This window comes from Larus michahellis, chromosome Z (assembly GCF_964199755.1).
Source record: "Larus michahellis chromosome Z, bLarMic1.1, whole genome shotgun sequence".
Lineage (NCBI taxonomy): Eukaryota > Metazoa > Chordata > Aves > Charadriiformes > Laridae > Larus > Larus michahellis.
Genome location: NC_133930.1, coordinates 39,898,102 through 39,911,397, shown reverse-complemented (window position 1 = coordinate 39,911,397; position 13,296 = coordinate 39,898,102). Strand labels below are relative to the sequence as shown.

Sequence of the window (13,296 nt, the reverse complement as noted above, 5' to 3'; positions counted from 1 at the left end):
AATTCAGGCTGGAGAACAACAGCCTAGCAATTTGGCAGAATCAGTCTGTGAACCACAGCAGATCACAAGCAGAACTAAGTCAACAATGTCATACGGCTACAGGACAGACAAACGCATGGGCTAACTAAATAGGAGTGCTGTCCTGAAGACACCTGAAGGAATCCTTGTGCTGTACTCAGCTGTAATGTTGTACCAGCTCCTTGCTCAAGATGGTGAGGACCACTTAGAAGGACCAGACTAACAGCAAGACCTATCAGTGAAAGCCTGATCTATGTGAAACAAGGAAAGAACAATCTCTGGATGAAAAAAGATAAATGTGGGGCAGGAAGAGTGGAATGCTACAGCTTTTCAGATGTTGCTACACTTTATGTTCATAGTGAAACAAGAAATGCAGGCTTTGAACTGCAAGACAGAAAAAGCTTAGACTTCACCAGGGCAAAGAGCATAATGAGCCACTAGAATCGAGTAACTATGCCCTGGCACTGCAGAGCTTCCTTACTGATGACCTTTGAAAAGTGGTTAAATATATGCCAGGAAAGATGTGGGCATAGCTGATCGTTGTCAAGGGCACTGTGATGGACAAGCGGATCTGTAGTGATGTCCCCCCTGTCCTTCACTTCTACAACAGTCAGCCATTGTCAGCCACAGGTCATGTCATACCAGACTTGACCACATAGTGATATGATGGCACAGTGATCATGAAATGATAAGTTTTAAATTCCCAGAGAAGCAAGGAGGGAGTAAAGTCTGCCCTTGGACTTCTGAAGGGCAGACTTTGACCTTTGTAGGAGACTGGTCGACAGAGTCCCTTGGGAGGCCGTCCTGAAGGGCAAAGGAGTCCAGGAAGGCTGGACATTCTTCAAGAAGAAAATCTTTAAGGCGCAGGAGCAGTCCGTCCCCATGTGCCATTAGATGAGCTCCTATGGAAGAAGTATGGCCTGCCTAAACTCGGAGCTTTGGCTGGAACTCGGGAAGAAAATGAAAGTTTATGACCTATGGAAGAGGGGCAGACCACTCAGGAAAAGTGATTTGTGAGGCTGTGTAGAGAGAAAATCAGAAGCGCCAAACCCCAACTAGAACTTAATCCGGCTACTGCTGTAAAAGACAGTAAGAATGCAGGAGGACTATGGAGACTCTCTATCCTTTATTGGATAAGGGGGAAACAGTGACAAAGAATGAGTAAAAGGCTGAGGTACTTAATGCCTTCTTTGCCTCAGTTTTTAATAGTATGACCAGTTGTTCTCAGGGTACCCAGCGCCCTGGGCTAGTAGACAAGGGCTGGGAATAGAATGAAACCACCATAAACCAAGGGGTAATGGTGACAGACCTGCTACACCACTTAGACACATAAAAGTCTATGGGGCCAGATGGGATCCACCCAAGAATACTGAGGGAGCTGGCAGAAGTGCTCACCAAGCCACTTTCCATCATTTATCAGCAGTCCTGGCTAACCAGGGAGGTCCCCATTGACTGGAGGTTAGCAAATGTGATGCCCATCGACAAGAAGAGACTGAAGAAGGATTGGGGGAACTACAGGCCTGTCAGTCTGACCTCGGTGATGGGGAAGGTTATGGAGTCGATCATCCCGAATGCCCTTACACGGCACATGCAGGACAACCAGGTGATCAGGCCCAGTCAGCATGGGTTCATGAAAGGCAGGTCCAGCTTGACAAACCTGATGTCCTTCTATGACAAGGTAACCGGCTTAGTGGGTGAGGGAAAGGCTCTGGATGGTTCATTTACCTGGACTTTAGTAAAGCCTTCAACACCATTTCCCAAATCATACTCCTGCAAAACTGGCTGCTCATGGCTTGGATGGGTGTATGTTCACTGGGTAAAAACACCAGCTGGATGGCCAGGCCCAAAGAGAGGTGGTGAATGGAGTTAAATCCAGCTGGCATCCGGTCACAACTGGTGTCCCCCAGTATTTGGGCCAGTTCTCTTTAATCTTTATCAGCAATCTGGACGAGAGGATCAACTGCACCCTCAGTAAGTTTGCTGATGACACCAAGCTGGGTTGCACTGTTGATCTGCTTGAGGGTAGGAAGGCTCTACAGAGGGACCCGGACAGGCTGGATGGATGGGCCAAGGTATACGGTATGAACCATATGAGGTTCAACGAGGCCAAGTGCCGGGTCCTGCACTTGGGTCACAACAACCCCATGCAGCGCTACAGGATTGGGGAGGGGTGGCTGGAGAGCTGCCCGGCAGAAAAGGACCTGGGGGTGTTGGTCAACAGCCAGCTGAGTATGAGCCAGCAGTGTGCCCAGGTGGGCAAGGCCAACAGCATCCTGGCCTGTATCAGAAATAGTGTGGCCAGCAGGACTAGGGAAATGATTATCCCCCTGTACTTGGCACTGGTTAGGCCACACCTCAAGTACTGTGTTCACTGACACGCCAAGAAAGACACTGAGGTGCTGGGGTGCATCCAAAGAAGGGCAGCAAAGCTGGTGAAGGGTCCAGGTCACAAGTCTTATGAGGAGCGACTGATGGAACTGGGGTTGATTAGCCTGGAAAAAAGGAGGCTGAGGGGAGACCTTATCATCCTCTAAAACTGCCTGAAAGGAGGCTGTAGAGAGATGGGGGTTGGTCTCTTCTCCCAAGTAACAGGTGACAGCACAAGAGGAAACAGCCTCAAGTTGCGCCAGGTGAGGTTTAGATTGAATATTAGGACAAATTTCTTCACTGAAAGGGTTGTCAAGCATTGGAACAGGCTTCCCAGGGAAGTGGTTGAGTGACCATCCCTGCAGGTATTTAAAAGACAGACAGATGTAGTGCTGAAGGACGTGGTTTAGTCGTAACTTGGCAGTGTCAGGTTAATGGTTGGACTCGACGATCTAAAAGGTCTCTTCCAACCAAAATGATTGCATTCTATTCTACTCTACCCACTACTGATTTATCTTAGTATGTTTTACAGATTTCTTCTGGTTCTTCCATCTTCATCTAGCCTGGTCCACTTCTTCATTTGTTTTGTTTGAGAGAAGCAGTTCCCACCAACATTGCCATTTTTAAGTTGGGCTTGGAACTAATTGTTATTTTTAAAAGTATAATTTAGTGTGTGTTTGCCTGAGGGCTTTAAATAAAAAATCATCACGTAATTTGTAGCTTGACTACTATGCTGTTAAACGAGAGCCTCATCTTCCCTCATTTTGTAACAACATACAAAGACTATTAGATTGCCTCTATCACCAGAATCCATTTGCCACATCCTTTCTTTCATCCAACTCCTAATGAAAGATCACATTTAGTACTCTCTCCCTCCTCCCTCTCATTTTTAACTGCACAGACAAGGGAACTACTGCTAAGTATGAAGTAATTAGCCATGGCATACCCTTTGTATTCTCCAATATGTGCTGGTTTTCTGTTTTTGTGGCATGTGAGCATTTGCAAGAATGTTGTTTCAGTGCTTACATTTTCCAAAGATTTTTCTATCTGGTGGTTACTCTCGACAAGTCACTAAACGTACTTTTTTTTCTGCCATGAATAAGAGAAAATGCAGTTTTCCTTGATGTATCTGTGTAACCCCACTACATCTCCATGTGCATACAGCTTAGAGTACACCTAGCTTTGATTCTTTTAATAGCACAGTCCTGGTATTTGCATCTTTAATTCTCAGGACTTCATTAAACTTATCCCAGGTATTAAATTTTAGTAAGAATATACTGCTTCAGTGCTGTGAGCACACAGGCTCTTAAGGGGCATGTCTCTTCTATTAACTGTCTATATTATTATTCTGGGGTAGATGAACTTCTTTACACGCAGAGGCATACCATCCCGGTTTTCTGAGTCATACATGTAAAGTGGTGGAGATTACAGTAGCAAACTCCTTCCTTTGCTGAAGACAACAACCTTACTTTAGGCTCTTTATCTTAAAATAAGTTGCCTTTTCTCTAAACAGAATGCTTTTTTTTGAGTCACCCAATTTCAACTACTTAGTTTGCAAAATTTCCTTTTGACTCCCATCAGGAATAGATTTGGAAAATGGAAAACAGCCATTCCTCCCATTCTTTCTGATCAATTGATTTTGTTACACAACGACTTCTCTGTGCCATCACTGGGACCTCAGGTCTGAAATAAACTAGTATTTATTAACTCTTTGTGTGATTTGCTGACTTTAAATCTGTAAACTCCTATTAAATAAAAATAATAAAACAACAACAACAACAAACCAGAAACAAAACAAAAAACCCCCCAAAACCCCAACAACAACAATGTGATTTTGGTAAATCACATGAGCACTTACAGTATCTAAAAAAAAAACCAACTCAGTATATCTAACAGTGACTGCTGGGCCACACCTCAAGCTTAGCACACTTAGGTGTCTCTTGGCAAACAGTGTATTCTTTGCAGGAAGAAAACTGCAGGGAAGGGGTAGTCTGTCACTTGCCAAGGGTGGGGAGTAGGTCACTAGACCTTGGAGGAAATCAGAAAATAAAAATTACTGGAAGAATGCAACAAGGAGAGGAAAGATGTGACCTGGAAAAATGCTGACCCATCTTCAGCTCCTGCCTAGAACTAAGAAAGAAAGAACAGAAGGATCTAAAGCTTAATCCTATACTAATTAATGCAGCATTTCTCTCCCTTGTTGGAGCCACAGATAAGATATCTTTATCTCTTCCATTCTTCCATCTCTGGGGTATCAGCTGTTTGTTTCTCCCGCTCTCCTGCGCCTTCAATGAAAGTCTCCTGCCTGAATGAGAAACTCCTAGCAACTGATGACAGGAACCTGAAACTGATGAGGTACCCCTTTCTAGAAGAGCACAAACCTAGAAAACCTTCCTCATTTTGAAGCCCACGCATTTCAAATTAAAATAAACTCAAGTTCCCAGAGTCAGTTACTGGAGCTTCTCTTTTATCTATATAACCAAAGAAATAAGGGGAAAAAGCTCAATAGCTTTTATTAGTTTTTTTTATTATTTATTTTATTGTTTGCTTATTTATTTATTTTACATTTATTTTATTTTCTATATATTTTATTTATTTTTTACTTATTTTAATTTTTTTACTAGTTAACAGCTCAAGAGCACGGAAGCCACCAGCACTGGAGACCAGAGTAGCATTCCCAGCTTCTCAGATGCTTCACAAGTCATCCCTCTATAAGCTGGTGTTCCTTTCTCCAGTTTATTGAGAATATTTTAGTACCAAACCACAAATTTATATCCAATGAGAAGCTGCGTTTACAAGAAAAGAGGAAATTCATGGGAATCAAAATGGCATATCAGTACACCTTAATTTTCATGGCTATATCAAAAGAAAGCTTCCTTTTTTCACTATATAGTAAGCAATCTCCATGCTATCAACGGCCATTTATGCCAATTATGCAAAATGCTACAGACTATATGTTTAACCCTCTGCATCTACCAACAGTGAAAGAAACTTTCCCAAAACTCAGTGACAGATACTTTGCTCTAACACAAAGGTCTGCTTATTGCAGCCGCTTCAAGACAGAAGGGTAAAATACGTCAGCAAGGAGCTGATGGAGGATGCGTTATACCCCAAATTGCTCCATCTAGCATGTAACTTAGAACAGCTCCTTGGCTGCTTTGCATTATACTACCTTATCACAGTCCCAGAGGGCTTCCTAATCCAGATCACTTTCTTAAAAGACATGCAAAAAGAACAGAGGCAATTTTTTTTTTTTACGTAAGACAAGGATTCACTTGCTAGAGAAACTACTAATTGCATTTCACGTGTAGGCCAGAAATGCCTGCAATACACGGGGCAGGGGGAGGGGGAGAGGAAGTCAACTCTATGTATTTAGGTCCTGATGTTACATGTCCATGCTATTTTGAAGCCCAATAAAACACAGGAGAACTTGAGCCAATTCTTTTGTAGCTTATATTGATGCTTCACTGTGTTTCCTCCATCTTCTCTAACGTGGCTGTGGTTATGTCACAGAAATAACATTACCAGTAACCAAGTACTCAAGCCTAAAGTTACGGGACAGGCTTTTAATAGGCCTTCAATGAAGGTCTGCTAATTTGAGAGTCAGCTCAAGTGGGCCCTACTGTCCAAATCAGAAGCTCAAAACTGGTGGCACTAAATGGAGCTATCAAAATTACTGACTTTCCGAAGGATATCCTGCCCACCTGTGTCAGTCAGTAAGGGGATCTACTGCCTCTGTTTTTGTGATATGTAACCTTTGTTCAGTTCCATGGGGAAAAGAGTTTTCCAACAGAAACTGAGTAACAGTGGATAGAAGGATAGGCCTAAGTTGCCACTAAATGCTTTTTCAAGCCAAATGTTTTTCAAGAAAATTAGTGACAGTCTCACTAGATTCACTGCAAGTATTTCAAGTATCTTTGAAGACAAGCTTCTGTGTCTTACTGTCAACTTTACATTGGTAATGGTAAGGAAATACAGGATAAATGAGGAGTACACTGGAGGAATTTGTAGGAAACGAGAATGAGAACATGTAGCCTAGAGAAAACACACAGATTCTTTCTCTGTTGCGCCGTGGGCCCTAAAAATTAATGCAAAAGTTCTCTTTTCAATAAGCAGAGAAGCTAAAGCTTCAAATTTCTGTAACAAGAGATGAAGACCTCAGAAGACGTTTGAGAGCAACAGGAGTTTACCAGAAGCTGTAAGCTGCAGGGGTTCTCAGTTGCTCATCAGTAGGTGATCTCAAGGACTCTTCTAGATCTATTTCTGACTGACTCATCCGGTCATTCAGGTAGGCTTTGTAGTTTTCCCATCATCACCATGGCGATGGGAATAGACTTCAGAGGTATTCCAAGGCTCAACGGGATATTCTCCAAATCACACGAGCTCCAAAAATGGGAAAGCTAATTTCTGCCTGTTACCAGGAATGAACCAAATAACAAAAACTGAGAAAAGGGATGTTGCCTGGTGTTTACAGTTCACAGCCCTCCTGGGTCTACCATCTTGTCTCCACTGATCAACTTAATGTACCCTTCAATGCCATTTTTCCACAAACACAACCCAAATATTGTTTACCCTTAACTGTTTTACTCCTAACTTACCCTAAACTCTTTCTCTTCCGTAGCACCTCACATCTCCCCTCATGCAAAATTAACAGGGTGTCTGGTAAGAATAAGATCTTCAGGAGTCCTCTGTTTTCCACTGTTCCCTGCAGCTCTAATCATGCAATTAACTCTTGTCAGAATACTCCTGCTTTGCAACTTTGCAACTGTACCTACTTGACTTTCATTTTTTATACACAGTTTCACTACCTTTTATCTTGAATATTTTAATTCCATTATTTTTCTGAGTCATTTGTATCGAGTCAGTTCTTTGGGCCAGCCATAGTGGGATTTGGATTTAGCTTTTTGCACTTTCTTCTTAAAGGTGAGCTCACAAATTTAATTTAACCAAAAATATTATGCTTAATGAATTACACTAAGGTTTTTTTAATCTATTGCAGATGATTTTCGGATGTGTATTTTTATGAGATTTGTTAATTACCTTCTTCAAGCAGATGTAAACAGTGTAGCTCTTAGTGACACTTGCAGCTTTAATTATAATATTTCAACTTACCTAGAAGAGATAGTATCTGGAAAACCAAAGTTTAATTGCCTGGCCGTAGCTGCTACAATATACAGACATTAAGCATGTGAAGTCCTGCCTCCAGCAGAGAATTCTGCTTACTGATTATCTCTTTCAATGTTTTGATAGTGTATTCAGCTAAGAGAACATCTTTCAACATCTCACACCAAATACAGGTTTTTTAATTACTTGCAATTGTCTCTCAGTAATAAGTAGATTCTTGCCCCATTCCCATATTCTTTTGCACTTTCTGTTCTGTGTCAAATATCTCCCTGCTTTTCCAAATTTATGCAAAAAGCTTGTTATGGGCAAATCTAACTCATCAGTTCAGATCATTCCTGACCTTCTTTCTCTAAAAGTTATTAGTCCTTTATCAAATGATACAGTTTACAAAGTGTGATTGATAAGCCTTACAGAAAACGATGCACGTTTTTTTGTATTTTTAAAAAATACAGTTATAGACTTATTTTACATAGGGTTTCAACAACATATTTACATGTTAAACTATGCATGGTCAAACCACAGCCATTTGGATTATTTTATGAACTCTGAATTCTCAAATTATACATTCTATCTAGCGACCAGGTCAGTCTGATGGAAGTTGTATAGGCACTTAGCTGGGAATAAAAGAACAGACATTAGACTGACCACCAACATATTAATGAACATGCTGTCACTGAAATACCATTTGGAGATGATTTTGCAAGAAATTATCAGAAACTTAACACTGGCCACCGTAAAACGATACCAACAAAAGGAAACTTTGCGTAAGACTTCGTGCAAACCCACAACACTTCTTAAGGCATGTAACTGTAATGGTAGAGCGCTGAGCTCTATGTTGGCATGGCACAATAACATCTAGCACTCAGCTACTCCAACCCAAAATACATACAGGAAGCTCTGTGCAATTTCTTCACATATGCCCGCCCCCTGCTTCTTGTTCTTAAAGGCTGGTTACAGCCAGAAGACGAGGAATCACCACTAAGTCTAGTTCACATTATTACTGAAGTTTTCTTTCTCATGCATCCATCACTTAACATTGTTATATTCATCTTCTACTTGCACTCTCCCTACCTGCATAGCTGAGCAAGGTATAAGCAATGGTAGTAGCTAACCTCCCTTCACATATGCTCTCTTTTCATCTGCATACCCAGTAATTTATTTTCCAGGTTTTCATTATTTATAGTCTCCATTTTGTCTCATTCCCATCTGTATACCTGATCAGTAATGTATCTATTATTAATATCTCATAGGTGTATATATGGCACTTTCACTGACACATAAGAAGCAATAGAAGCTTACTACATTCTCTCCTTAATTCAACATGAGGTTTGGATGTGGAAGGTATAAAAAAGCAGGCTCCAAGTTGGCCAGCTGGCCTAACAAAAGACAAAAAGGCGAAGAAGTGCATCCTCCAACTGACTAACTGTTGCTTATTTCAGCACTATAAAGGCCCAGACAGGAATAGAGAAAAACACCTTCAGCAAAAGATGCAAGACGAAAAAGACAGACATCAATGAAAGAAACTTTGTGCTTGGATTACTAAATGGCAGTTTGAAGGTGGGGGTTCAATTTTGACATGAAAGCTTCCTCCCAGATTTTTGTGCCTCCAGCTGTGCCTACCTGCCCAAGTGCTCCAAGAGGGAAGTTCCTACTCAGTTTTTCTAAGTAACGGCATCTTTACACATCATGTTTTGTGCTACCTCAGTGTTATTTTCCAGCTTTTCTTATGTAAATTATTTATCTTAATAGACCGCACAGCTGTCTTATTCAGGCTGGCAATGATTGGGAACAGTTGAGACAAGCACTTCAAACTTTTGAGTCAATGACGCAGTACGTGGGAACTCATTCTACAGCACAAATAATAATCGGGTCTCACTTTGATCCGGTTGATATAAAAGGCCTGTTGTGTAAACGCAGCTGCATTTTTGTGAATCTCATGTATGAGATGACGCCTTCTGTACCTGAAAATGCTCATTTCTAAACTTTCAATTCATGTAGCATAAACTACTGTCTAGAAAGACTGTGCTTGGATGTTTGCACCTATGCGTGCAGTGGAATTGTTTATTTTTTAGGCACTCACCTTGTCAAACCCTACATACGCAACTCATATTTTGAGGATAATTGTCAGGAAAACCTAGGATGCTGGCCACAAACTCTGTCAGAAAGAAAGTCATCTTAGGACATTTTAAATGGCAACCGTGCCTAGCTGTAGCAGCAGGGGATTTTTCAGCCTGACGGGATCCAGCGAGAACCAGGTGCTTCCTCACTGGCAATTCCTGGACCCGGCTGGATCCGAGAATTTTCTCACGGGCTGATCTCCCGATCTAGCCGGTCCAGGTGTTTTTCCAGAGAAAACATCTGCGGGCTCCGCAGCGCCCAGGTGCTGCCCAACCGGCCGGCGGCGGGCCGGGGAACCTCTGCCTGCAGCGTCGGCATCCCAGAGCCGACTTCTCCTCTCCCCTCATTCCACAACCAGCCCGGCGGGAAGCGAGCGGGCTGTGGGACACCAGCGCGGGCCGCGGCGGCGGGCGGGCCGGCTCCCACCCCCGGGGCAGCCCCGGCCCCCTCGGACACCCTCCCCTTCCCCGCGGGACGCCCGGCAGCCACCCCGGGGCACCGGGGCCGCCCCTGTCACCTTTTTCTTCCGCACGCCCGGCCAGAAGGGGGGTCGGGACGCCCCCCGCGGCGGGCCGGCGGCCGCAGCTGCCACGTCCTGGCTGCCGGGGAGACGGGCGCTCGCTGCAGGACGAGCTCCTCGCCCACTGCCGGGGTGGGTTTTTTGCCGTCGCTTCTCAAGGCCCCGGAGGGCAGGAGGGTGCCCGGCGCGGATCGCGAAGTTCAGCCGCCGTGGAGGCAGCGCGGCGGCGGGCAGAGCCCCCCCCCCACCCTACTCCGCCCCGAACCCCCTCCCCCGGCCCGCGGGCGGCTCCGCGGCCCTCGCCCCGCTTCGCACCTGGCCGCGGAGGGGGCGCTGCCTCCGCCGCCGCAGCCCCGGACCCCTCCGGCGTTACCTGCCCCCGCGCATCACCTCCGTCGGCCCGCGGCGGGAGGCCGGGGCGGCAGAGGTGGGGGGGGAGAGGGGGCAAGAGGGTTCGGCGGGCCGCCCCGCGGCGGCGGGGCCCGCGGCGGGGCCGGGGTCGTGCGGAGGACGCGGAGCTGCCCCGTCCCTTGCCCCTGCCCCGGCGGCGCAGGGCGGCGACAGCGGACCCTGCCCGCCCGGCGGCCGCCCTCCCGCCCGCTCGCTCGGAAGTAGTTGTAAGGAGGGTTGGTTACCTGTCCTATATTGACGTATCCGTATTTGCTAGCTATCCTGTTGGCCTCCGTGAGCCCCCCAGTTATCCGCACAGCCCAGTGGTTGGTGTAGAGGCGCGTCCTGCAGGCGGGCAGCAGGAACCCCAGCACCAGGGTGAGCCGGCAGAGAAGGTCCCCGCCGCCTCCGCCTCCCCAGCAGCAGCGGCGCTTCCAGCCCATCTTCTCCTCCTCCGCACACAATCCCCACAAAAACAAACAAACAAACAAACAAAAAAACCCAAAACAAAACAAAACAAAAAAAACCCTTCTCCTTCCTTCTTCCGAGGCTCTTCTCCTCACCTCCGGGCGGCACCGGCGGCGCGTCCTCCGAAGTTACCCCGAGGAGGAAACTAGGAAGAGCTTGGAGTAGTGCATTGAACCGCCCGGGGGTTAAATGATGAGGGGTTGGGAATAATGGTTATGATCGGTGATCAGTGCTGTCCCCTCCTCCCGCCGCTCTTCGGGGATTAAGTAACTTGCTTGGAAAGCTTCTCGCACAGTTCCCGAGCGCCAGCTTCTCCCTCTGTCCCCAGCTACATGGGAAGTCGTCTCTCCGCGGGGAGGAAGGCTCCTTCTCCCTCTCTTCGCGCTTCCCTCCTCTCTGACTTCCTTCCCCCTGCCAGCGATCTTGTTGCCTCCTCTCCCGCCTCTGGCTTTTCCTCGCCTTCCCTCGCTCCCCTCTCGCCCCGAGTCCGGGACCGGCGCGGCTGCGGCGGCAGGCGGTGTGTGAGTGTTGGCAGCTGAGAGCCTCAGTTCACTCCGGCTCGGCCACCTCCCTCTCCCTCTCCCCTCCCTCCGTCCTCCTCCTCCTCCTCCTCCTCCTCCGCCCGCCCTCCCTCGCTCCCGCCCGCCCGGCAGCGCCGAGGGCCAGGGGAAATGGCAGCCGCGCCGGCCTTGCGCTCCGCCGCCCCCTGCGCTCCGGGGGCCGCGGATACCGCCGGCCCCGGGCGCCGCTGACGCCCTCCCCCGAGAGCTGCCCCCGAGCCCCCGCCGGGCTGCAAGCTCGTCGCCCCGCCGGCCAGGCCGCGGGAGCCGCGGCGAGGTGCGAGGCCTGCGAGGCCGCCGCGGCACCCCCGGCCCTGCCCCAACGGCGTCCCCGGGGCGAGGAGCGGCGGTGGCAGAGCCCCGGGGCAGCGGGCCGGGGGAGCCGGCCGGACACGAACTGCCTCAGAGCCGCTTTCAAGCGTCAGTTCCGGACGAGGAGCGCGGCCTCCCCGGTGCCCCCCCCCGTCCCCGTGCGGCAGCTCCTGCCACCGGGCTGGGAAGTGCTTCCAGCAGCGGAGCGCCTGCGGGCCTGGAAAAGATGGGGCTGATCGGGTGGTGGCCCCGACGCCACCAGCAACGGGAGGTGCCTTAGTGGGGTGGGAGAAGACTCACTCGTGTCCACCCAAGCCCAAACTGTCACTTGCTGGACTAAACCTTAGAGCTGCCACAGTAGCTTTGGACAACCTACAGATTTACTGCCTTTTATTTGAAAGTTAGAATAAGCATCTATGAAGTTCAGTCCAACAGACCTACTATGAGGATCTATTACAGGTTGTGCAGGAATTTGAACATGAGAAGTACTGTTCTAATGTCCGAATGTAAAACCCCCCTAAATGCTGTGGTTTTTTTCTCTCCAAGGAACCAAAGGTGTCCTACAAAGTCAGGCAGCTATCACTGTCTTTTGTCACAGGGACGTGAAGTATGAGAAGTTAAGCTCTTTACAGAAAAATCATATGGTAACATGGAGTTCCTTTTCGCCTCCTGCAAGACCTGTGCTCCTGCCTTTAAAGGCACTGTTGTCCTAGTAAAATAAAAATAGTAAAATGCAGACAGCCAAAACCACATGTTCCACTTTAAAACATTCCCTGCCTTAAATTCGTTTATTTTCCCCGTAAATATCAGTATTATATTAATGACTAGCATTTTCCTGCATCCTCCGATGGTTTTTGAAGGGGAGAAAGAGGGGGAAATCCATTCTCTACTTCCTTGTTTGTTCTGTGTCTCCAAAAATTTATTTGCTGGTGATTATCTTTTCCCTGCTAGTGTTTTTTCCCGTAGTTTGCATTATCATTTGCTCAGTGTATTACAACACACTCTTTACTCCTGTTTGTAGATTCAAGACCTCGACATGGCTCACCTTCCCTGGGATTTCACAGATGATGGCTCGCTGTTTAGCAAATCATTTTTCTACTGAGACCACAATCAACACTCTCCTCCGGTTCAGTGGGAGCAGTGTTAGGCCCAGACAGCTTACATCTCACAGCTAATATTCGTAAATATACATTCATTGAAAATGACATTAAATCTCCTCTAGCAATTAGCCCTCCTTATTGATTGGTTCAATGTTAATTACACAAGTCAGCTCTTTTCCTATATCTGGAGTGCTTAAAGTATGTTTAATCATGAATGGCCACCTTACTGAAGTACATAGCAATCAATGGGTCACAAAACCTGAACCTTGTGCAGTCTCAGTTTGCTTTTCTGAAGAGGATAAATTAAAAATCTATTTTC

At 46.8% G+C, this 13,296-nt stretch overlaps 1 protein-coding gene across 2 annotated transcripts in view; it reads right to left on the bottom strand.

The window, feature by feature from the left end:
- Positions 1–11,582, bottom strand: part of PCSK5 (proprotein convertase subtilisin/kexin type 5) — a 253,931-nt gene extending 242,349 nt beyond the window's left edge. The window contains exon 1 of one of the 2 annotated variants that reach the window (XM_074569790.1): positions 10,783–11,582. In XM_074569790.1, the coding sequence (XP_074425891.1) occupies positions 10,783–10,980 (198 nt within the window). In that variant the 5' untranslated portion in view covers positions 10,981–11,582. The remainder of the gene's footprint in view (positions 1–10,782) is intronic. The other variant, XM_074569788.1, reaches the window with a different exon arrangement.
- Positions 11,583–13,296: the final 1,714 nt, after the last annotated feature.